Source organism: Carassius auratus, chromosome 28, assembly GCF_003368295.1.
Source record: "Carassius auratus strain Wakin chromosome 28, ASM336829v1, whole genome shotgun sequence".
Classification (NCBI taxonomy): domain Eukaryota; kingdom Metazoa; phylum Chordata; class Actinopteri; order Cypriniformes; family Cyprinidae; genus Carassius; species Carassius auratus.
In genome coordinates this window covers 15,961,933-15,987,325 of record NC_039270.1, presented here as the reverse complement: position 1 = coordinate 15,987,325, position 25,393 = coordinate 15,961,933, and the positions used below count along the sequence as shown (strand labels likewise).

At 39.6% G+C, this 25,393-nt stretch overlaps 1 protein-coding gene across 10 annotated transcripts in view; it reads left to right on the top strand.

Annotated features, from left to right (window-relative positions):
• The window catches only part of LOC113046992 (RNA binding protein fox-1 homolog 1), a 271,768-nt gene that overhangs the window by 198,480 nt on the left and 47,895 nt on the right, over positions 1-25,393 (top strand). Inside the window, exon 1 of one of the 10 annotated variants that reach the window (XM_026208199.1) lies at positions 734-1,144. The exons of 8 other annotated variants lie outside the window; for them this stretch is intronic. Coding sequence is in view for 1 of the 2 variants with exons in the window: in XM_026208194.1 (XP_026063979.1) it covers positions 24,027-24,059 (33 nt within the window). In the remaining variant the exon portion in view is untranslated. Of the gene's footprint in view, positions 1-733; positions 1,145-23,914; positions 24,060-25,393 lie in introns of those variants that run through there. One more of the 10 variants, XM_026208194.1, reaches the window with a different exon arrangement.

The following is a 25,393-nucleotide window of genomic DNA, read 5'->3' as shown; positions in this document are numbered from 1 at the left end:
TTCCTCTGCATCAGCTTTTTCGCTCTCGCAGACTGTAACACAAAACCACATTTAGAGCATCAGATTTTGTGGGGCCGATGTGCAGCCTCAATAATTGATGAGCTTGGCTGAGTGTGGAGGTTTGGAGACTCGCTTCGCTTTACTGCAGCACCAGAGAAAAAGAGAGAGGTGAAAGTGTTAGATATTCTCTCACATGATGTAGGTTGTTATGCTGTACCACCCACACTTTAGAACAAGTGAGCTGTGAAATGTATTCATTGTAACATGGAAAATGGATGCAAGGAATTGCCTGTAATGTCTGACAGCGAGGGCACCCAGCCAACATCACCTGCATTATTTCACTTGTGTGTGTGTGTTTGTGTGTGTGTGAGTGCGTGTTCTTACTCTCTCTTTTTTATATATTATTATAGGTTTGGGAAATAGGCAGCAATTTCATTACGATGTGATTTGGGAAGAAATTGCCCACCATTGAGTGACCCCACCGCAGAGGATCAAATGGGAAGACAGCTCAAATAAAGTTAATAGTGCATTAACTAAAGGCAGCATTGCTGAGCCCCTAAGCAGTGTTCCTCATCCAGCGCCTGCCCCTCTCCTTCCTCCTCCTCTTTCTTCTGCCCCCACTTTTTAGCTCCTCATTTGTCTTTTATCCTCTCCTCTTTTCCCTCCGTGAAACCGCAAGGCAGCTACTGTATATTTGTACCTCCAAGGCGGCACGGTAAAAAAAAAGTGGATTGGCTGCAATGCATAGGAATGAGGCACGCGAACCAATGGAGTGTGCCGTTGGCCCCTCCCATCTGCATATCTCCGCTCCTCTGCAGCTTGCGAGAAAGCAGCCTGATGAATAACACAGAGGGGACTTGTCTCTGAGATTATTAATTTCCCATCTCTCTCTCTCTCTCTCTCTCTCTCTCTCTCTCTGTCTCCCCTCCCTGTCTCTCTCTCCCCTCCCTTCCCTCGTTCTTTCTCTGTGTGCTTACCCCTTGCGTGTGGCTCTTTTTTTGTTTGTTTCTTGCCTTGCTGTTTGAAATGATCCTTTTCCATTCAGTGTGAGAGTGCATGAGTGTTGCTTCATGGAGCTGTGCGGCCACTGTTAACACTGCCTGGTAGCTATTCTTCCACACAAGAGCTCTCGCGTCACGAGGGGGTGAGTTGGTATCTATTAAAATCAATATAGTGCCGTGAGACCCGGGGCTAAGGCAGTCGGTGGAGGTGGTGGGGGGGTGTTAGGTTTTCTAATGAAATTTTCAATCTGAGTATGCCTGCATCTAAGCCTGACCTACAAAGGAAAGGGAATTTCTAGCTGAGGACTCCAGTTGAGTGCCGGTGCGCGATCGGACGCTCGTATCTGTGTGTGTGAGTGTGTGTGTGTGTGTTAATGTCAGAGGACGCCTGGGTCTCATAGTGTGATCAGTCAGCTAACAGAGCAGCGAGTTGCTTTTGTTGCTAAACACCAGGCATGCTTTTATCAGAGCTAATGGGGATGTGTGTGAGAGACCTTGATTTTGCTGGGGGAATGGCAGTGGGATGGAAATGCAAGCTAATGATGGGTAATTGAAATAGGGGGGAATTATAGTTTGTTTTGTTGATATTCTCTCCCTCGCAAGTATTCGCTCTCCCTCTCGGAACCTTTGCTGAAATATTGATGACTCTCTCAGGCTGCAAAAATGATAATGATTATAATGACATCTGCATCGGAAAGTACTTACAAAAGCAATAGCAACCAACAATTGAACTTAACGCACTTCATGTGACACACTCGGGTCATTACTTGACTCGCACATGAAGAGTCGCTTGTGAATTGATGTTTGGTATGGATGTGTTTGATCAAGTGTGTAGATTTACTGCAGAAGAAGGTAAAAATGTAACTTTTGACGCAGCATTCGATGTCTACCACATGGCTGTGTTTTGATTGGTTGTAAGTCCGGGACATTATTTGTGGGAGGAGTTTTTTATTAAAATTTTTGGACTGCAATTGTTCTTATTACCTTTTACAAAGACCTTTTAACTGAATTTGATTAATTGTGTGAAATCGCATAGTTGTGCAGTATTAACAGTTAAAAGTATTCAAAATAATTCAGCAATGACAACATGGCTGTGTTTAGATTGGCTATTTGGAGGGACTTGGAGTGTATTTGCTGTTGTATTGTTGTTTTTATATTATTATATAGTTTTTTTTTTTGTTTTTTTACATGTAAATTGAAATGGATATATTTCATTGGCCGTCTGTGTGTAATATCAGTGAATTTGCTTGTTTTTAATGAAATAAAAATGATTGTAAATATATGCATTGTAATGAGCAAACACACATCCCAAAAATTAAAATAAAAATTTGTACACTAACCTTTGCAAACTTATCCTGTACAAATACTTTCCACATATTTATCGAAATTCATATTTATTCAGTGCGAGGAATAACATATTTGTACAGTACAGTTAAAATGTTTTGCTTCCAATTATCATTAAATAACTGTTTTAATTTGCTGTTCACGTGAAATGTTATTTGTATGAGGCATTTACTGACATGTCACTTGTTAAACATTTACAGTTGTTTTTTATTAGTTTTATATTTTGGCAAAGTTTTTTGTTGTTGTTGTTGTTGTTGTATTTGATTAAAAGTAACATTATTCAGTTTTAAGAGCTGTGTTTTGATTGGACAATTGGACTATATTTATCTTCTTTTTTTACTAAATCAAATTTTCAGATTAAAACGAACAATTTCCCCCTGACTTTTTGTGTGTGGTTCAGTCTCCCACACTGTAGTGCACATCGTCTCCCCCTCATCGTCCTAGAGAAAACATGATCCTCTCCATAAGCTGACATATCTTTTTTTATACCCTCATTACATTGTTTTCAGTAGCTTTGTTCAGTCGAAAATGATTTTGGAAGAAATAACAATGGCAAGAAAAAAGCAAAAAGAGCGAGTGAGCGAGGAAGAAGGAGAGAGAGAGAGAGAATACCCCACATTCTGTTTATGTAATTTAGTGAGTCATAACGTGGGTGCATGAGGCATTATGCAAGTTCTGGTTGTGCTTTGAAAAATTGGTTATCTCCACAGCACCTACGAGGCACACAGATGGATGCGCCTCAATTGTGGTTGGCCTGAGCCCTGGCAGTGCGGGGAGCCCTTCTGGAGGAGGACAGGCCTCTTTTTCTCAAGCCGTCAGAGCTTTGGATTGGTAAATCCTGTGGGCTTGACCGAATAGAGGAAGTGCAGAGCTACACGAGGGTGAATAATCACAGTGTGCAGGAGAGGGGATTTCGTAGGGCACTGCGTATGCCCTGTGCCTACAATTCACCCCGCTGCTCATTAGCTGCTGAATACATCATGCAGATTTCTGCCAGTCCTCTCATTTCAAATGCAGCTCCTCTTGACAGAAATTAGAAAAGAGAATATATAATCAAAGTGATGCTGTTGTGCATGCGCGTGTGCCATTTTTTCATGTTTTTTTATTTATTTTTAAATTGATTCACATTAAAAGTTAATCTCAGTATTAATTAAATAAATTTAATATGTCAACAAATAAAAAAGCTGATGCTGAAAATAAAACATAAAACGGATTATTCCCCTTGACTTAACAAAGATCCAGACTCTTCAAACACCATGTGCGTTGGTTGTAAAATATCCCGGGGTCGCAATGATTATATGTTTCATCATTTAGATAATGCATGGCCTTTAAGTGTGAGAATGAAGTATAGAGTTAGATTGCACCCCCTTTTATTTCCCTTGGAAGCTGGCGAAGGGTTGCTGTGTACTCTGTTATCGTCAGTAGGAGTTAAGTGCTGTGTGTTGAGCACAATCAGAACGTGTTTATTGCAGCGATTATGTAACTGGTTATAGTCTTAGCCTGTCCTGTGCAGCAGAGGCCTTGCGGCGCGCATCACGCTAGATGCTAGTGTTGCTGTTTCGCTTGCGGCAGGGCAAAGGGAGGGGGGAGGAGGGTGTCGGGGAAACCTCACACCGGGCATACGCCGTTCGCTTTCGTTTGTGGAGTGGAAATAGAAACGTAGCATTCCGCCGCACGCCAGTGTGTCATACTCGTATTGAAATGATAATGGAGCACATGCCGATGTAGCGCAGGCTCCGCTCTCAACCCCACAGGGAGTTGAAGGAGAATACCACGGTCGATAGTTCTGCACAACAAAACAAAACAAAAACTGCTCTCCTGGCGATACGTATAAATGCTGCCTCCTTATTGTTAACAAGACGCCAAGTCCTAGGCAAAGGAGCCATTAAAGAAAACAGTGGCTGTTATTAAGTCAATGACTGAGTGAAGCACACCGGGGGTGATAAAACGATCATATTAATACCTTGAACTCTCGCTTTCGCTAAATGGGGCAAGTGTATATTGCTTTGTAAACATTTCCACATCAATAGTACCATGCCACAACAAAAGATAAACCCCAGGTTGAACAAGGAGATAAAGCGACTGTTTCACAAGATTAAATAGAAAGTGATGCCAGCTTGGCAGCCAGGCCGTGTGTTGCATGGATTATTTATAATGGGAGAAAAAAAAAATGCAAATCATACAATTACAAGCTGTAAAGCCAAGTATTAAAATAAGAGAGCGGAATTAAGGCCTTCAGCTGATGCGATGAAAATGAATGATTTTAAATCTAGCATTTGCATTTTGGCAAAAAATAGTCAAGACCTGGAAGACTATTCTATAAAAAGAATACCATTTTATATTTTGAGCTTTTTTAATGGGTATCTGTGTTTTTAATCTGCATCCTTAAAGCACATAACTTCACGCCTGCTTTGAATAATGTTTTTTGTTGTTGTTGTTTTTATCTACCCAAGCAGCTTTTGTAATATATGACATGGAGAAAATGAGCTCATAAAGAGTCATGAAATTTCTCCTACATGGAATTGTGTGCTGTTTGTAGATCTGTGTTGTAAAGAAGGCCTCCATAATCCATTTACTTCAATTTGTAAACACACAAATGACACCGTGCACCAGCGCAGATGTTATGAACCCAACAGAAATCTTCTAATACCTTGTATATCTAATCGTATTCAAATTAGAAAGCATGTCTGCGCCTTGGTTTTGTAGTGAAAAAGCATGAAACGGAAGGAAGCATACGACAAATGCGTTATTTTTGCATAAGTAGTGCACAAATTGCTTTTTTGCGTTTAAATTGGTTATTATTAAGTAGATTTATAATATCAAATGTACCTTGTCAGATTTTGTACACACAATATTGGATTATTATTTTTATGTTAAATATACATTGAACAATGTTTGTGTTTTGTCCTCAGTAGGTTCACTTTGCACGTACTGCGCTTGAGTTTATTCCAAAGAATAGAAGTCTGTGGCTAATCCTGTCGTTTGTACATACTGTCGGCTTTGATAGGGGAAAAAATGAAGATGCCGTGTGGGTGTGCAAGATTAGGCTTATCTTCAATTGCATTGTATATAAGGATATCCGCGGTGACATTGACAGAATGGGACTCTTCTCCCTTTAAAATAAGCCAAAGGAATTTGCAGGTTGAAACAGTGGAGGCGTCCAGGCTGCAGTTTGTTTGTGGTGGCGTGCTTATGCATGATAGCCCCAGCTCAGGACAACAGCAGGATGAATAAAACGCTCCGAGTGTTCAAAGCCATTGTCCCGCTGCGGTTGCTCTTTGTCCTGAAGATACCCTCGCTTAGCTCTCCACATCATGTTCTTACCTCCCCGTCGCAACAGCTCTGTCCTTCCAGGATGCTTAAGATGCCAGAGCATCTAATGGCTCCTGCCAAGATGCCTCCAAAGACAACCACTTTTGAGATGGGGACACACACGTCACATTGAATCTAACTCATTCTGTTGTGTAAACGGCAGTTTTTTGTCTCCGGACATTTGTTGACAATTGCTAAGAGATATCAACATGTTTCTAAGGGATGCACCAATGATATATTCATACTAAATTTGGTTTTTAATATTGGATATTCAGTTGTGCATGGCCATTGTTTTGAGTAATGATATTTTCCCATCATCTTACGGTCACTTAAGATTCATCTTTAAAAACACTAACAAATTCTTAAAACTGTTAAATGTAGGATTTTTTTTTTGTTTGTTTTTTTATATGGAATTGTAATATTGGCCAATTTTTGTGTGTTGGCCATATTACTGTTAAATAATTACAATAATAAACTGAAACTAAAAATCATTAAAATGTTTTCAGTCATTTAAATAAAGATTAAATAAAATATAAATGTTAGATGAGAAAAAATAATAATAAACTGAAACTAACCTGAAATAATTAAGTTAAAGTTGAACTGTTAAAATTGCTGAAGTATGAAACTAAAGCTGAAAGAAAAAGGAATTTGAAGCTATAAATAATTATTAATAGCAATAAACAAAATTAATAGCAATTTTAAAAGCATATAAAATTACTAAAACCTAAACTAAAATTGATATGACTGTAAATATAAAAAATAAAATGCTAATTCAAATTGTTAATGAAAAATATTATAGTATATAGGTAATACTAAAATATCTATGGCTGTAACATATTAAATAGTTCTGCAATCTTTTTTTTAGGGACTATAGTCTTTACATACAGTAGGTCGAAGTGATGGACCATGACTTTATACTTGCTAGTTGGCTGCATCAGCAATAGGGAGATTTATTAATTTATGAAGTGAAGGATGAGTAGCCAATATTTATTTGGTCTGTTTTCGTGGAAGAAAAAGACTATACAATTAAAATAAGTACATATGTTTAAAGTGTGTGTTTTTTTTAGGAGTATACTAGAACATAGTTGGCTTCATAGCTCATATTCTTGGATTACAGGTAAAAAAAAAAAAACTCCAGTACAAATCGCATAATAGTAAACAAGTCCATCATGAATGTGTTTTGCTTCAGCTGGTCTCCATGAAAGCATCGAGGTTGACACACAAGCCCCCGCGTCAATCATTACAGGTATTTTCCTCAGTGGCCGAGTTGACTTCTCACTCTACCTCCCGCTTGCGTGATTAATGTTGGGCAAGGTTAGCGGAAAAAGAGTGCACTGTGTTCTTTGACCGACAGTGGGCCGCTGTCCTCTTTCTATCTCTCCCTGCATCCCCCTCCTCTATTTCTTTCAAGAGAGGCCTGCTTCAGGACTGCCACAATTGTTCAGCTCCAGCCCTAAGCACCTCTGCCCCCAGACTTAGCCCAGCTGCTGTGGACCACAGACACACTAATTGGCCCTGATTTAGTCTGCTTTAAGTGCACTCTGCTGTGTGTGCTGACATGTCGGTCCGCTCTTTTCCTACTGGCTCTTTAGGCCATTACCTAAATGAAGTGCTGCCACTGGAAGTTGGTGAGCACATGCAAACGGTGAGGTATTGATTTGTGGGTTATTTCAAGTGATGATATCTCTGTCTTCAATCCAGAAAGGAGACAAATATCTCAGGAGAGTTGTTTTTATTATTCAATTCAATTTGAATTTATTTGTATAGGGTTTTTTTTTTACAATACAAATCATTGTTTCTACAATATTATTATTATCATTGGATATGTGTGCAGTAATGCAGCTGTGCAGTAATATTATTTACATTGTACACACCCACACAGCCGAGATTTGGAATATACTGTATTATATAATAGCTGCAAGGCTTTTACATTATATATATATATATATATATATAGGTCTTATTCTGTGATGGACAAACGTGCTGAACTGAAGCCAAGTCATTTATGGCATCGCATTTGGGAGATGCCAAGGCCTAAATCAATTTAACTTCACAGCTAGCAGGGCACGGATAGAAATATGGACATTCATGCGGCTACGCCCTGCCAGTCCTCAGAATTAAAACCATTAATCTATACACAGGTGACTGTTTTAGCACACTAGCACAGAAGATTCAGCAAGGAAAGAGGGGTTTGCTTAAAGAAGACCAACAGCGTTAAAACAAACAAGTTTTCCCCTCGCAAATCCTGTTAGGAGACGCAACGGAAGCTGTTCTGCTTAAAATCATTAGCATCTCAAGCTTCTCAAACTGAATGCACATCGGATGCACGTTTTCTCAAAGTGCACTCTGAAATGGACGGGGTCCGGTGGAAGTCCGTCAGCCGCTTCAGAGTGGCAAAAATGACTTGGGTTTGCCGAGCACATTATTGTGTATTTTTACAGTTCTTGACAGTTCAATTTTAGCCCCGTGTTCGGCTGACATTATTCTATCGGGGCCCCTCCATAATCTGAGGCTGTAATGCTCCGGATGCGGCAAATGCTTATTTCCAAGACCTCTGCGGCAGGGGCCGGCCTGCGCCATCACTCATATCTCAATTACCTAATCTAATGCATCTCAGTGGGCTGCTGCCCTGCCCCAGCTTCATTTACTGTAAGTGCTAGAAGCTCCTCTGCAATTGTTATGTGCGCCAGCACCAACCTGCGCCGTCTGGGGGAGAGTGAGCTCAATCAGAGAGGGGCAGGGAAACACACGAGAAGCATGGAGTGGGAGACGGAGGTGGAGAGCGAGAAAGACTCAGGGAGATAAAACGAGTCGGTGGGGGAAAAAAAGACAAAGAGAGAACAGCGAGCGCTTCTCTGTGAGAGGGTGTCATGCATCGGCGGGCGGAGAGGAAGAGCGCTGTAGAATAGATGAGTATTAGCAGCTACACACATGCTGTTATAGGAACAGGAAGCAGGGCTCCTCTCCAGTAGCGTTCGCCTCCACGTTTTTGGGAGATTGTAGCTGGGAACTTTATAGCTGACTCATTTACAATACACTTGAGAGACTCTACTCATAATTCATTTGATAATAGCATGTTGCTTAGCTAAATGTGCGATAATCGAATAATCGAATAAGCATAAAATATGCTTCTCACAGCTGTATATGGGGCATTGAATATAGGTATTATTAAACATAAATACTGAGCTAGTCACAATGCATTCTTCTTATAAGTTATCTTATATCTTATATCTTATAAGGTAGCATGATTAAGTTACATGCATGTCCGTTCAAAAGTTTGTGGTTGGTAAGAATTTTTTATGTTTTTGAAACGTTCAACAAGGCTGCATTTATTTGGTTATTATGGTGAAACAGTAATATCGTGAAATATTGTTACAACATAGAATAAATGTTTTCTATTTTAATGTATTTTATTCTAAATTGTAATATTATTTCACAATGTTGCAATATTCAGCACCATTATACTAGTTATCACTTGGTGCTTCATTATCATACGCTGATTTGTTTCCTTAGAACCATGAATAAAACTCATTTCATTGATTTTTTTTTTTTATATCGGTCAATTATTCTGTCCCCAAACTTTTAAACATTAATTCTAAAAAAACGTTAGAGGCCACATTGGAAATATGGCTATTTTAACATAATTAATTGATAATGATATTTAAGATTTCGTAATGTTAAAGATTTGGCACTATTTCTAGTCCACAAATCAAATAGTTGTAAACTTACAGAGTTCCTGTTCCTCGAGTGTCATTAAGGCAAAAAAAAAGACATCATAAATACAAAGAAATTCTGAAATGTGTGCTATTGTTTTAAATCGTTTTTTTCAAATTGTTATGCATATTATATAGTTTGTATGATTAGAAGCTAGTCTTTTCTGACTTTTGGACCTCACTGTGTGTATTCAGCCTTGGGAAGACAAATGGTCCTAGTGTCTGCATGGTTTTTCTAGAGTGTGAACAATGAATGAGAACAGCAAAATATGGAGATATGTCACCCAAACTAGCCTCTCCGGCAAGACCCTCCCCGATCCGTCCATGACAGCTGGAGAGGGATCCGTCCATAGACTGATTTACTGTAGTGAGGATGAGATTCACATACTAAGCCGGCTTTTAAATCATTTTTAAAACTGTCAAGTGAAATGCTTTCCAGTAACACTGGTGAGCTAATATATTAGTGTTGCCTTGGAAACGCAGGGAAAGAACTTGTTTGATGTATCCTCGGAGGGTTTAAACGAGGGTAGGATGGCGGCGCGGCAAAAGTTGCTCACCGCTTGTTTTCACATTCCGTTCCAGTTAATTGTCTTGGATGGCTAGTAATTAATCAATGCGTTTTTGTCAGGTCGCCGCGCATGCTTTAGATATCTGTCAATAAGTCACGTCAGACTCATCAGATATATCAGTGACACACTAGAATCACCACGACAATTAAAACTGCAATTAGCGCAGGCTCGGCAGTCCCACGGCGGCACACTCACTCACTTAGCGCATGTGCTAAGTGTGTGCGTGTCTATGCGTATGCAGATCATCGGCGAGTTTAAGCGGAGAGGTGTGCACTGAAAACTCTGCCGCTAATATGTTTTGTCAGGAAGGCGAGTGTGGGTGATAGAGTGGCCATGTTTATGTCTGTATTCCCCTGTGACAGAGTGTGGTTCCAACTTCCCTGTCTGTCTATTACGCAGTGCAAAGGTTGGCCTGTCAGCTCTGTCTGTCACCCCCACTCTGCGTCAGGAAAACTTGCCAAGGGCCAAGTCTCTAACACACATTCACGCATACACATCCATCCTGTTTGCCCAGTGACCTGTGCTTTTGCCGGTGTGTGTTACAGAGCCCGTGCAGTGCTCGGATCAGCTGACACAAAGCTCCTAAAGCCACGGCTTTCCTGCTCAACCACCGCAGAGCAAATCCGCAGATCTACCTGAGCTCTTACGATGCACCGTTCCTGCCTGTAAACGCTGTCATCATTAACTCACCCCTGCTCCAAACCTGTACGACATTTATTCTTCCGTGGGATGCAGAAGGAGCTGTTTTGAAGAATGTAGTGCTTGTTGGTTTTACAATGAATGGGATCTGGAGGTTTCAAAATTGATCAAAGTATCATAAAAAGGTCAATGGTAATATTGTGGGGCTTGTGGATTTACGCGATGGCTTTCTGTGAGGAAAACACACTTTAGATCTCTTCAGGGTGTTTGTGACCGTTCATGCGGGAAGTACTGCTGCAGAAATCTGTGAATGAATCATTCATTTCAGTTGAATCTTACCAGTGAATCATTAGTGTAATAACACAACTGGGCTGATTGATTTATTCAAGAATCTGACTTACATCTGGTTGCTCGAGTTTGGCTTCGTGAGATCATCAGTGAACAATTACTTAAATTTGGGTTTATTACTCATGCAAGGTTACTAAATGAATTCAAATGGCTTAAATAGTAATATAGCATGTGAGTCAATTGTTCAAGTCGAATCTTCCCAATGAATCATTGAACATCATAACTAATTTTTGACTGTAATGAAAACAGGGACGTGAGGGATAGAAGTACATTGTGTTCGATGCAATGTATTGTAGAAGACCACTTGAAAACAATTCGAAAGTTACATGATGTAGTATCTTTGTACAGTACATGTAATCAGAAAGACGCAACTCTATCGCTGACAGCCATATTTTCATCTGCGCAAAATTCAGTTATGTCATCTGCCCTGACGAAAGTCTGTGAGGGAATTCAGAAGCACATTATAGAATCCAAACTAATGTTTTAATACATTCATGATGTGTTTGCATCCTTTTTAAGGCGGCACATTCTTCCGAATTTCCTTTTGTGTTCAAAGAAAGAAAATTATTCAGGTTGGTAACATGTTGACAGGGTGAGTAAATAATGACAAAGTGTTCATGTTTGGGTGAACCACCCTTTTGAGAGAACCCCATTTCCCAGCAGCCTCTTGTTTGGGGAAGATGGGAGGGGGCTTATGATCATTGGCTCAGCTTAGCTATGAAAAACACCTGATATGAGGAGAGAAAGAGCCACATATATCGACTTTAGAAAGAGAGAGTGAGCGAGTAGCAATGCTTCTTTTGTGTCCTGGTAAGGCAGACGGCCCTGGGAGCTTTGGGGGAGCCACAGTGAGGCAGTTTATGACACTTCACAGGAACCGTTGGATATGTGATAGGAGATGCTGAAGGGTGGAAGCCCCCGATAACCCTGTGTAAACCCTTGGGCTTCCACCAGTCATACCTGTAATTTACAGTGATAACTTTTCACCGCACCTCTCAACCTGATATTCCCACAGTGCTGTGCTAAGATTGCACAGCAATAGCAGCGCACCGGGGAGAGAGCTAAAACATATGTGTGGCCTGTTTAACTGTTGACATATGTGCTCAAAATTACGCAGGCCTACCAAACGGACATGACGGCGCATAGATGATGCTGAAATACGACCTCTTGACTTTGAGCGGCTGGCATTTGCGGCGAAAACGGTGTTGTAAATAATTTGAGGGAACTATTTTCGTAAAGTAATTTGGGCCATTTGATGCCATAGCAGATGGGCCATATTCAGAGACGTAGCATATTCTGCCATAATTAATAGCACGACTTTTACAGCAGCTGACACTAATGTTTTTACGCTGGCTTTTGGAGTATTTTATGTCACTAGTCGAAACTAATACCTCGGTTTACTACACAGTGTAAACATTTATAATGGCAATTTTAAGACATCTGGCAATAATGGGATGTATCTTGTTAGATGGCGAGGCTTGTCAACACGGTGAACGTAATTATGACAGATGCCAGTTCTCCAAGCTCACTCATGAAGACACATGTGAGAGCATGCACGTGATGCCAAACCCTCCGTTCTGCGCTCGCACAGAAAATCACTGGGCTGCCTAACAAGCCATTGAATTAATTGTTTGTAACTAGTGTAAATATTTTCAAACTGTGCAAAAGCATGAAATTGGCCAATATAGGGAAAATGAAATGCAATTAATCCACAGCTCCCATAATACAGATAAGGACAAATAAATCTTGCACATGCATGAAACGGCATGTAATTAAATTGCGCTGGTTTAAAGGCGTTTTTACTGAAACAGAATGAGGATGTAGAGATCAGTTAGAATGGGTGACTAGTTATCTACTGGTTGACAAGCTTATTCAAATTTGTGTTTTAGATTGAATATTTTTGGTCTTTAAAGCAGATGAAGTAAGAGACATACATTCAGTGAGTGAATTTTTTTTTGTGTGGACAATGACAGTTTTTGTGCAAAAAAAATTGTTCTAAAATATTTAGCCTTCTGTATTTGTTGAATAATTGTCAGTTATTGTATTAGGCTCTGTGCTCTGTGCTCTGATTCAGTATTTACTAATATTTTGCATTTATTTCTAAATGAGGAAAGCATTTATTTATTTATTTAAAATGAGGTGAATTATATTATAATTACTAATAATATAAATCCTTTGTTCAGTCTTTTTCAGTTTCTTTTTTTCTTTTTTTTTTTACGTTTTCAATGCCTTTTACTAACACATCTTAAGACTGCTGCATTCTTTTGTTGTGCTTTGTCTAACGTTTTTTAATGACAAGAACTTGCCTCCTAAAAACGATGAGGCCCAGGATAAAAGGTTTAAGGTGGGCCATCTTTCCACCATGCTCAACTTTTTCTACCCCTAAGAAATGCATATAATCATAAATCATGTCAGCCATGCTAGTTAATTAAGAAAATGTGTAGTATAAAATATATGTGTATCTCAGAGATCCTGTTTGAGTTGTTCAAGTCATATTTTATGATATCACATCCAGTTTAGGTCATCCGCTGACATGCTTCCAACTGCATGTGCTTTAATAGTCACGATTGAAGAAAGCGATGGGAGATAGAGCTCGTTTGCCGGCCTTCCCAGAGGGCTGTGAGTTCGGTGCTGGCAGAGACGTCTGTGTGTCCTGGCCTGCTCCTACAGCTCTCTGTGTGTGTCCATCTGTGTGTGATTAGTTCTGCTCTTAGTGTACCTGTACACTCGCTCCAGAAATCATTAGGCCTGGTCATACCTCTCCTAGCTACGCTTCACAACATCTGTCATGACACAGTCATCAGAGACCCTGCAACATCTGCCAGAGTCTTAGCCTTTGTTTCCTCTCTCACACACACACAAACACTGTTTCTTGTTCTCCTTGTTACCACTGTTGTTGTCATTTTTTCCTCTTTTCTCACATTTTTTCTTCACACAAACCAGAAATAGGACAGCTCTTTGATCAAACAGTATTGATGTCCTACCCCCTTACTCGCCATTGATCCACAGATGATATACGGCTCCTGCTGTCTGAGGAAGAATTTTGCAGCTGGCCTCAAAGCTGAGGATGATTTAAATCCAGGGGTCTTAAATTAGAGGGGAAAAGATCGAGGCTTTAAAATAGAAATTGTGGTCCAAAATAAAAAAAAATCTGGGATTTATTTTGGTTACACTTCATTTTAAGATGCATTTGTTACAGTGTAATTATACATTTAAGTGCTGAGTAATATAAATTAATTACATGTATCATACTTACTATGTGGTTAGGGTTAGGATTAGGGTTTGGCAAGTGCATGTGTTACAAAAAAACTAACTTTTTTATCTCAAGAATGAATTAATAATAAACATAGCTCGTTATGATATAATAAAGTCGTACAGAATTTTTTTTTAATTATATTTAATTTATTTTATATTTTTCAATATATAGTGTTACATTGTTTGTAAAATTGTATTATAAATTTAATGACACCTTGAATATATAATTTTATTTTTATTTTTTTAATCAAATTTCTCTATAATATACTCTATAATATAGTCATATTCTATAATATACTATACTGACAAATTGAATTGGGAATATAAAATTATATAGATATAAATATAGTTAAAGATATATCTATGTCTTTATCATGAAATAAACTGTCTGATCTGGTCTTCTATCGTCATGAATTGGTTTATTTTGCAATATCAACCAGATCACTGTACATTACCTTTCTTATTATGCAGCTACTTAGGAAGTAAATGAATAAATGGATATGGAATATTGATTTGAGCTGAAATTATGTTATTATGTAAGGAGAAATAGACAGCAGAGTGCTGTCATGAAACTAGCACAGTCATATAGGAAATCAGATGGCTGGGACAAAAGCGGTCAATTATACAGTTTAACTGTCCTTTCATAAATTATGTAACAGCAGAATTTTGCAATGGACCAATCAGAATGAAGTATTCCACTGAGCCAGGTAATAAATAAATATAGTCATAATATATATTAGGCTAACTTCATATGATACAGTGTAGACAGCTGTGCTTAAAGTAAATAACATGATTCCAAGGTTAAACATGATGCGTGATTAATGTTCTTACTGCATGTTCCTTTCACCCATACTGGGAGGAGGGCAGGGAGACAGAGAGAGAGAAACAGAGAAACCCCCATGATCGGGGTTGGGATGGATGGAGGAGAGAAAGATGAGAAAGGCAGGGAAATGAGCTTTCTCCAGCCAGTCTGAGTGCGTGGCTGCCTGACAGCCTGGTTCAGTGCCACCTCGCCACTTTGTTACAGCTGTGTAAATAATGGCTGTAATTAAAATCACCTGTACCTGACAAGCATCAGAGTGTCTGCAGGAGATGCGCTGGCCTGATGAGCACTTTGCGTTCATGCTGCTGTCGCATTCACGGCTGTGACAACTGACATAGTGCATGTGCGACTGCAAATCTCTACTTCGTGTACTGCACGGGAGATTAGGGCCAAACTGGATTTGCACACACATACAAGTGACCACTTGCTGATCGTCACATGCATACAAAGTGCATACAAGCTGAGCTGGTTGTTGTTCAAAACAACTTGTGAAGTGAATATGCATTACATGTTCTCATAATCAGAAGAACTTATTTAACAACACACTATATAAGAAGTTATTTATTTAGAAAAACCTCTAGTTATAACCTTCCAGTTTTGATTTCTCTTTTGTTTACCATTAGATCTATATTATCATCATTTAAATGATTCATCACAGTATAATAAATACCATGGTCAAAATACACCAAATTGTCCCCAAAAATTTTGGAAATCTCAGTGATATATTATTTTCATTTCAGATATTTAGCCTTATGGAAATTAGCCATGGTTTTACTACAAAAAAAAGGGGGTTACTACAGTTAAATCATGGTAACTACAAATTAACCATGGTTTTCATACACTAACCATAGTTTACCAAATACCATGGTATTTGTAGTAAAACTGGGGTTACAGAAATGGAAATCAATAGGTCATGGTAACCATGGTTACACTTTTACTACAATAAAACCATGGTTAATTTTGTAAGGATTGACTTTATGGATCCACATGTATATTTGTATGCACTGCTAATGCTGTGAACAAAACATTCAGCCTCCCTCAGAAAGATTTGTGTATTTTAAGCAGGAAAAGATAAGCTACACTCCTCCTAATAGCATTATTAGCCATTTGCAGTGTTGTGCTACTGTTTCCCTCCAATTTCTGTCTCATTGTGATCCCAGGACGATGACTCAGACCCCATCCTAGACTAAAGCTAGCGTGCGTTAGCCGCGAGCTACTTCGCCTTCAACACCCACAGAAACAGTTTCCCTCAACAAAACGTCACGCCACAACACAAACATTGATCCAGGGCTGATCTGCAATTGATGAAACATAATGAAGAAATTAAAAAGCCAAGTATGCAATGTTTTCAAAGGCGACATTATCTGTCTATGTATGATCTCTTAATAGAATTACCCACACGCAACTAAAGCATAGCGATGACGCTAACTTGTAATTAAGATTTATGCGGCTTGCTCAGATAAACCCTGCTGTGGCATTCTCTTTGTTGAATGTTACTTTTAGCTCATTTAGATATGACTTTTAAACTTTAAAGTTTGCACTAAGTATATTTAGCACAGATTCTATACACTGATTTAGCGGATTTTGCAGTATTGATCTTTCATTCCTGCGAAGAGATTTACTTTAAATTTCAGCAAAATTGATTCCTCACTTAAGTCATGTTTTCATGCCTTTTTAAGTCTTATTTTGATGTAAAAAAGTGGTAATATCTAAGTATATGAGTTTACTTACATTTTTAAATTAGTTCTCCCATTAACATTAATTATAACACTATTATATTCTTTATTCAGACTGATTCACGAACGTGGATCGCACACAAACACAAGAGGCGGGTTTATTGCATGAACCAATCACAGCCTATCATAACCAGTCACAGCCAGTCATATCATGATGGAGGCATTGCTCCCTCTCTTGACTTTCTCCCATATATTCTCAATAACCCCCACCACATGGTTTAGGGTCTGTTAAAACTCAGTGGGCTCAGGGGAGGTGAGAGTGATGCCAGTGCGCATGCACAGTTCTGAGCGCATGTCTCAGAATGCTTACTGTTTCTATAGCAACCAGGACTTCTAATAACAGCTGCAGTGACATGCTGACTTTACCAATTACCATATAATTTTTCCCCGTTTAAAACTATGCGTGTAACACATCTTGGGTATTCTATAGTCTTTTGTTTATGTAGGCAATAATGTACGAGAGTCGGTGCTGCATTGATAATAATCATGACATGAAGCTGAGTAGACTGATAGACAGACAGTACCATACCTAATACAGAAAACTAATGAATACAGTAATATTGCCTCCATACTTCGGAAACTGGGCTTCAACACAGACATGCACATTAACAGATCTCTAGTATTAGAAAAGTTTCTTTGAGGGGGGAAAGATGCAAATAACACCAGCAGGGGACACTCATGCTTTATTAAATAAAATAAAAATAAAAAAAAACATTAATTCTTTAATTAATTCATAATACATGGAATAGTTTTGACACTATTCATTTTTTTTATGTTGCCAAGGATGGTCACTAAGGGTGTTGTGCTGTGATACACGTAAATGTTTGTCAAAGTGGACGTAGCTGTGCTTGATTATGAATAAAGCACAGCTGTTGACCAATCAGAATCAAGAACTAACCATGTATATATATATATATATATATATATATATATATATATATATCTGTGTGTGTGTGTGTGTGATGTTGGTTTTGCAATGCTGAATGCAGCCACATACTAAAGGACACTTCTGAGATGGGCTCAAATGACATCCTGTTGTGAATCTGTTTTGAGAAAATAGTCCTTTAATTCTCCTCTGTATCATGTCTCTACGGTGATGGAGTCTATTTCACCCTTAATGAGACCCCTTAGAAATTGACAAAATGGAGGAAGTAGGAGAGAAGCGGTGCTGCTGAAAAGATAGTTAAGGAGTGAATCACATCCCGATCCGCGCTCGCTCAGCCCGAGGAGCTGTGTTTATTCCATATGAACCTGCCTCGCCGAGTCCCAAAGGATAACATCTATTAAGTGAGTCTGACAGTTTCCAGGCTGTCTCCATATGGCCGAGACCCTGCTGCTGAGTGCCTTTGCCTGCCACGCGTTCCCTTTTCACCCACATGACATCCACCACATATAATTACAGCACATGGGAGCCCAAGCCTTTGTGTGTGTGTTGTAGGAGGAAGTGGTACAACTTCTCAGCATAAGAAGGGTTTTGGGTGGTGACCCTGACTCGCCGATTAGAAAATTAGCCCAAAACATGGCACACTAAAGGCCTAGGCTTATTAGCGACAGTGCCAATGTTTAGTAGGCGTGCTGGGCTGAGCTGTGAGTGACGGGGAGGGCCGTCAGTCTCCGGGGGAGCAGAGAGAGATATGTTCAGTGAGCTGGGAGAGAGAGAGAGAGAGATGCATCCGACAAAGACGGCTGAACCCTTCCAAGTTCAACCCTACTAGAACATGAGATTTGCGACACGGAATGGAAAGCAGATTTGTTCCAGCGGAGTGGTGGGGGGAAAGGAGATGAATTTGTGATCTGGAAATGTATATGCGCTCCTCATCTGAAGTGGCGGCCGTCCTGGAACATGCTGGCCGAGACTGATGTGTATCAGAGGAAAGCTGGCAGGAAGAGAACAGCTGCAGGGGCACATACCTGCCATCTGATTCTGCCAGCCTTTTTGCTTTTACTTCTTTCTCGCTGTTGTAGTTTCAATCTAAATCCATTCACAAGGCTCAACCCTGAAGCTTAAAGTGCTGTGCATGTTATGAGTGTTCATTTAATGATGTTATTGTTGTTATATATACTTCATTCAGTTGATGCCAAATTTTTATTTATCTATTTTTTTTTATTAAAGTTTATATATATTTACATCCATCCATCTTATATATATATATATATATATATATATATATATATATATATTTTTTTTTTTTTTTTTTTTATTTTTTTACAAAAATAGTAACTGTTTTTCAGCTATATATTGATTACTTATAATATATAAATATGATATTATAATAAATATTTGTATTTTAACATTAGAACTTTATTTATTTAGAATTTCATAGTAATAAAAAAAATGTATATATATATATATATATATATATATATTAAGAAATAAAAATATATATATAAGAATCATTTAATATTTGATTATGTTTTTCCACTGTATATTGACAGGTTGAGTACAAGGGGTTGTGGTCAAGTCCAAACCCCAAGGCAAGTGTCCCAGAAATGGTTCAGTTTAATTTATGCTCTATTATGCATGCCTCCCAACTGTCTTTTATCCCAAAGATTTTCAAATAATATATGGGAATGGCATTCACTTGAAGAAACCCTTGAAAGTGATTGTGTGCACAAATGACATATAACTTGCTTCTCATCAAACGATTGCCCAGGAGGCAATGTACCGGTCATTATCTGCGCTTGTCTAGGTAGTATTCCTCATCCGAAATTCCGAGCAGCATCAGGGTGCAGCCATGGATCCATTTTTACTGCCTCTTCATACAGCGCACACTATGTACTCAGAGAGGCTGGTAATATTCAAGCCAAAAGAGTTCAACAGGGAAAAAGAACTGGGTTATGATTGCATGGCTTTGTGTTCAAAATACGCCCACTTCAGGCTCTCATGCAAGCCAGCTATTGAGATCTTATTATTGCATCTCACAGACTATAAAAACATCATCCAATACCATTAGACTGAAGCAAAGACTAAGTCTGTCAGTGAAACCATGCCTCAAATTGGTATTCTCAACTCACAAAAAGGTTGCCTGTGGTTTTAAGCATGTGTGTGGTTGTGTAGACGTGCTTGCCAAAGCATTCACAGTCTAAAACAAACGGCCGAACTCGACCGAGAGCAGCAAGGAAATTGTATGTGTCGACTCTAAAAAGGTAAACATAACATTTGCAGTAGAGTCTTCTCAGGGAGTTCATCATACTTTTCAAAGTTTCCCACAAGCCTAGATTTGATGTAGCAGAACTGTTTAACATTACATGTCTGATCTGACATCAAAATAATCATTATGTGTCATATGTCCAATAGGAAATCTTTTTTAATTTTTTTTTTTTTATGTACATGAAAGCTTGCGATAAATGTTTTGAGAAAAAAAGAATTTAGTCAAATTACAACCATCCCAGGTCTCCCCTATTAAAATATCAGCTTCACCTCTGAGAGATGATCATGTGCTTAATTGTGTGCATATCCACCAGAAGCACTATTCGGTCTGGCTTTATGTAGCATGAACTCATGCAGAATTGCAGATGAGCGGTTTATGCATGGAGACCCTTGGAGCTGGCCTCGGTGGCGGCATCCATTCAGCGGCCCGGCTGTTTCCTTTGTGATCCTACAGAGATTTCTTCTGTTATTGGTATCGACTTGACAGGATTTGTGTCCGTCACAGCAAACCACTTAATCCAGATCAGCCTTTAATACTAATTAAACTGCTTGGGGACACACTCCGGCGCCTGGTTACTTACAACCAGTGTACATGCCGATTACTATTCTCTCTTGAACCACTTGAACTGAAAATAAAAGGTGGCCTTTTTTATTCGCTGTCCATTACATTGTAAAAGGCTTCCTTTGTTTTCCTCTTAAAAGACCCAAGCCGCCATTGCCATCACGGTAATGTCTGATTTCCCATCAGGTGACGATTTAGCTTATTAAGGTTGCACAGATGGAGATGCTTCTGGAGGAGGATTACTAAAAGAGTTTGTCGACACACAGTTCAGAGGACCGCAGAGATGTTTGCCTTGTGACAAATGGCAAGTGCAGCCCCACTATGCAGGAAGTGCTATTGGCGGGTGCTTTAAGATGTTTAATTAAAGACGCTGTGTGACAGGAGGGAGACCTGCGCGGGGTCCGGGGACTACGCGGCTAATCCTCTTCCTGCGCACACTATCCCCTTGCGAGTGTGATTGATGAACTGATTCCTCTTTACATCTTCATTTGCATGGAGTGCTAACGCCGGCACGGAGCTGTGCAGCAGCAGACGAGAGCTCCTGCACTAATGCTGGCTAATATGATAATGGGAAAAAAGGCAAGGTTAGCCACCGCTCGGCTCATCCGCAGTCTAACCCATTAACTCTGGGCTGCGGTGCACCTCTTTGGTCGCAAAACGAGGCGTCCCGCAGGCAGCGTTAATCTGTTAAGGAAGGGTTTTTTTTTTTTTACTTTCGTCAACGATGTTTAAGTTGTCTTTTGATAAATGTTTCAATAAAAAATGCAATGTAATAATATGTATAATGTATAATTTTTGTATAAATAGTGCTAATAGAGTGTTCACACGGATTAAAAAAAGTGCAATTTTGAAACCCGTATGATGGACTTAAATAACCTAAAAAATGTGAAATGTTGGAGACTGTTGGAGAATTCAGCCCCTAAGGGGACATGGTATTAGAAGAAAAAAAGATAAGAGGAATATGTTTTCACACTCTCTATAAGAAGTAATCTTCCCCCATGAAACATTTGCATTTGCTTGCAAAACATTTCCATTCACTCGCAAAATTATTGTGTTCCCTGAGAAACTTTGCATTCGCTAACAAAAGCAAATATAGTTTTTCCTCCCACCTCATATTGTTTCCTTCATAAAAGCTTTGCGAACAAATGCAAAGTTTCTCTGGGGAATAAAAAACTTTTTCAATGCAAACGCATTGAAATATAATTTCTCCCTCCCATCACATTCAATTTATTATCACAATATACCTTTAGAGGCTCCATAGATGTGTTATGTGTGAAAGTGTGGAATTGTTCATATTTTTTTTAGACTTCAAATTAAAATAGTTTTATTTATAAACTTTTTTAAGAGACTTTTTTGATTCTGTAATATTTTTTAGATATTACAGAATTTAGATATTTTACATACATCAATTGCATACATCCTTTTGGACAGAACTTTGGTTTTGTTTAGTTTTTCATTTTGAACTCACATGCTATTTTTGATGGACATTTTTTTGTTGTTGTTGTTATTTCATAGTAAAATTTACTACAATTACGAATATGCCATGACAAATATTTACTAAATTCGGGGGAATATTTTGGTCAAAAATGCGCACAGATAAACCGCACACACAGCGCTACAATGCTAACCCTCGATCTCAGCTTCCTTTCACCCTATGAACCTTCAGCGGAAACTTTCTGCTCGTGGGAGGTGGTTATACTTTCACGACGTCTGCCAGGCCCCGCTTCCTTTTGGGTTTGCATGTTTAAAAGGTAGCTGCCTGCTGGGAAATGGGTTACTTTCAAAATAGTTCACACCCATGCGCTACAAAACCTCTTGCATTATTAATTTGTTTACTCAGAGACAGGGAGTGTGGAATTTGATGTCTGGCTTTCCAATTTATCACACACTCAGCAAATGGCGAAACTCCTTCAGAAGTGTCGGATAATGCTTACCGAGCACAAGCGATTAAATGTTTGGTACAAAAATGGTTTGCAAAGAGCGGCTGGGATAATGAACGGTCAAGGGGGTCCCGGGGTCCTGCCCCGCTCTATAGCCGTATGTCACTGCGGGTCTGTTGGGGAATGATTTGCCCTCTAAACTGAGATCGTGTTCAGCTGAAGTGGCACTCCACGGACCTGGACAGAAGCCAGCTGACTGTCTAGAGTAAAGGGGCAGCACACTGGCCCTTAAACACTCAGTCTCACTCGCATGCGTACTCACACACAAGGAGCACCTGTGGAGAGAATCCTGCACTGAGCGAGAGGAGAAAACAAAGGTGAAGGTTGATCGAACGTCCAATCTATAGGAAAGAAAGGACGGACCCAGCAGGGGCTCAAGAAGGCCTTGCCTCAGCCGTTTTCTTTTTTTCTCTCTCTCTCTCGAAAGACTTGGCCCAGGATTTTGCTGCGCAAGTCAGTGTGTTTGAAAGAGCAAGGACAGTGCATCTTGATCCTGTTTACCTCTCAGTCCGGCCCGACCAAAATCCTCAGCACTGATGGATGCCAAGGGGTCAGTACTCACTTTCACTGAGTTATGTGTCCTTAAATGAACCAAATGGTAAACAGAACTTACCATCCGAGCACCAGATACTTGATTAAATAAACATTGTAGTTCTTGTTTATTGTGAGAAATCAAGCATACACAGTCAAATTTGAGCCTGTGCGATTTGTTTTTCTTCCCATCAGTAGCAGTGTTATGAGTGGAGCCAAGTGGCTTGTACAAGTTTCAAATCAACTTTTACCACGTTCAAAAGTTGGCTTGATTTTGACTTGAGTAAACTAAAATAAATACATTTGCTTTTTATAAACTGTATAATGTACTGAAATTATAAAACATTATTTTTTTAGACAATATATGGTTGTTTTTATTATTATTATTATTAAAATGATTTTTACCTAGATTTGCAGACTTCTTTTCAGTTTTTAGATTCTTTGACTTGTTTTTGGCATTATGCTAATTTATATTTTTGTTAAACAAAACAAAAAATATTATAAAATGCTGTATAATAAATGTAATGAATTGTATGCTCGTAGAATGTAAGTCCTATCTCTCACTTTTTTGCTTTTCAAGCAACTTATCTTGTATGTATTGTTTTTTTATTATTATTATTATTACATAAAACAGGCTCCCTATAGCTTTAAACCTTCATAGTTTTGTCAAAGTTTTCAGCGATTAATGTTTTTTTTCACCAGCAGAGATACAAGACCATGAAGCATACAATCAAAATCCTTCAACTCTACATTCACAGACAGATAACAGCCGCAGCTTTCACATCATTTCACATTCTATGTCGCAACTCTAAATTGAATTGAATTTCAAGCTCGCCGAATGGCCTGAATCGCTAACGTTTCAGAGAGTCACACATTAGTTACGAACAGAGAGAAAGAGAGAGAGAGAGAAATGTTGGAGCATAGCTTTCACTTGCATTAGTTCCCTCCTCCGTCTCCACCCCTCCCTTCCCTCCCACTCACACACTTACACACACTCTCTCCCTCTCGCTACACACAGCGGTGAACACACACCCTCATCTATAATTGATGCTTGCTTTAGGCAGATGCTGCAGGGATTGGGACTAAGGCAGCTGCTTAGTTTATGGAGGAAAAAGGGAGCAAGATGGTGGAACAGGTATTTTTTTTCACCGTTATTCTGCTTATCAAGCGCATTACTGCATTTTTTCTCCTTCTGCCCGTCTTCCTTTTGTGCTGTGGCTGCACAGTAGAGCGGCTTGTGTATGACAGTGTTCCAGTGTGTGTGTGTGTTTGTGTGTGTGTGCGCGAGAGAGAGTGTGCGCTTTGAAGAAAGAGGGAGCCCCCTTCAGCAACTCTTTTTTTAGGCTGCCTTATCAGCAGCTGTTTTGCTTTCTATCTCTCTTTTCACATGCTCCATCGTCTCTTTCTTTCTCGTTTCTTTCCAGTCCATCTCCAAGCTCCATTTCGGGTCGGGTCTAGGTGGATGAACTCACAAATTTGGCAGCCTCCAATATTTAAATGAGCGGATTCTGTCACCCACCCTGAGAGAGTGAGTGAGAGGCAGACGAGAGTTAGACGCGCTGCTCTTCAAACGGTTTATTTGGCTGCGTAAAAAAGTCAAACGCTACCGCCCCAAAATGTTCCGACACGTACCGCTTTAGTGCTGCTGTGCTCCACCTGGCTTTCCATCATTTGTAAGGCATTAGCGTACGGCTGAACTCAGTGCGACCGTGAGCCGCGTCTATTCACGTGCATGCGAAATTCAGAGCGACTACGGAGCGAGGGAGGAGTAGCCTCGTTGTGTTCGAAATGGTATTTGCAAAGTATCCTAAAAAAAAACCTTTACCGAAACAAAGGCACTTTTTATAGCTCTGTATGTTTTGTAAGTGTTTGCCTGGAAGCCGAGCGCAGTGAGGTGATGAATCCAGCACGCTGCCACGTAAAACATATTTCAGTCCTCCAAATGTGGTTCTCATTAGGGCGGAGGCCAAAGTGTTTAGCTAAGCCTTACTGTCTGCCATTGCTTTTTTTTTCTCCCAGTGTTTGCCAGCAGCTATTTTACGAGGGCCTCCAAAAAAATCTCAGCGACGGCTCGGCTGTAATGACCTCGAAAGTAGAGCTCTGCACCGACAGGGGCTTCCCACACCACGGACGCACCTCTTCCTTTTCCCTAACTTTCCTTCCACCCTCCCCTTAACGTCTTTGACACTTGTGCATAAAGAGTTTAGCACTCCTGATCAAATGATAGTCTAATTATGGCGTGGTGTGCCCGCTCTTGAACATCAGTGCGCTATGCGAAGTGCTGATGGTGTTAATGGGAAACAGCGTGATGTGTGTAACATCTGCTTAAGGAACAGCAGGGATTTTTTTTTTTACAAGGTCCCGTTTACAGAGTAGCAAGTTGCGGCTTCCCTCCTGGCTCTCCTCGGCACGTTCAACTCGCCAAGAATGAAAATCTTGGCATTATTTACATGTCGTTCCAAAGCTGTG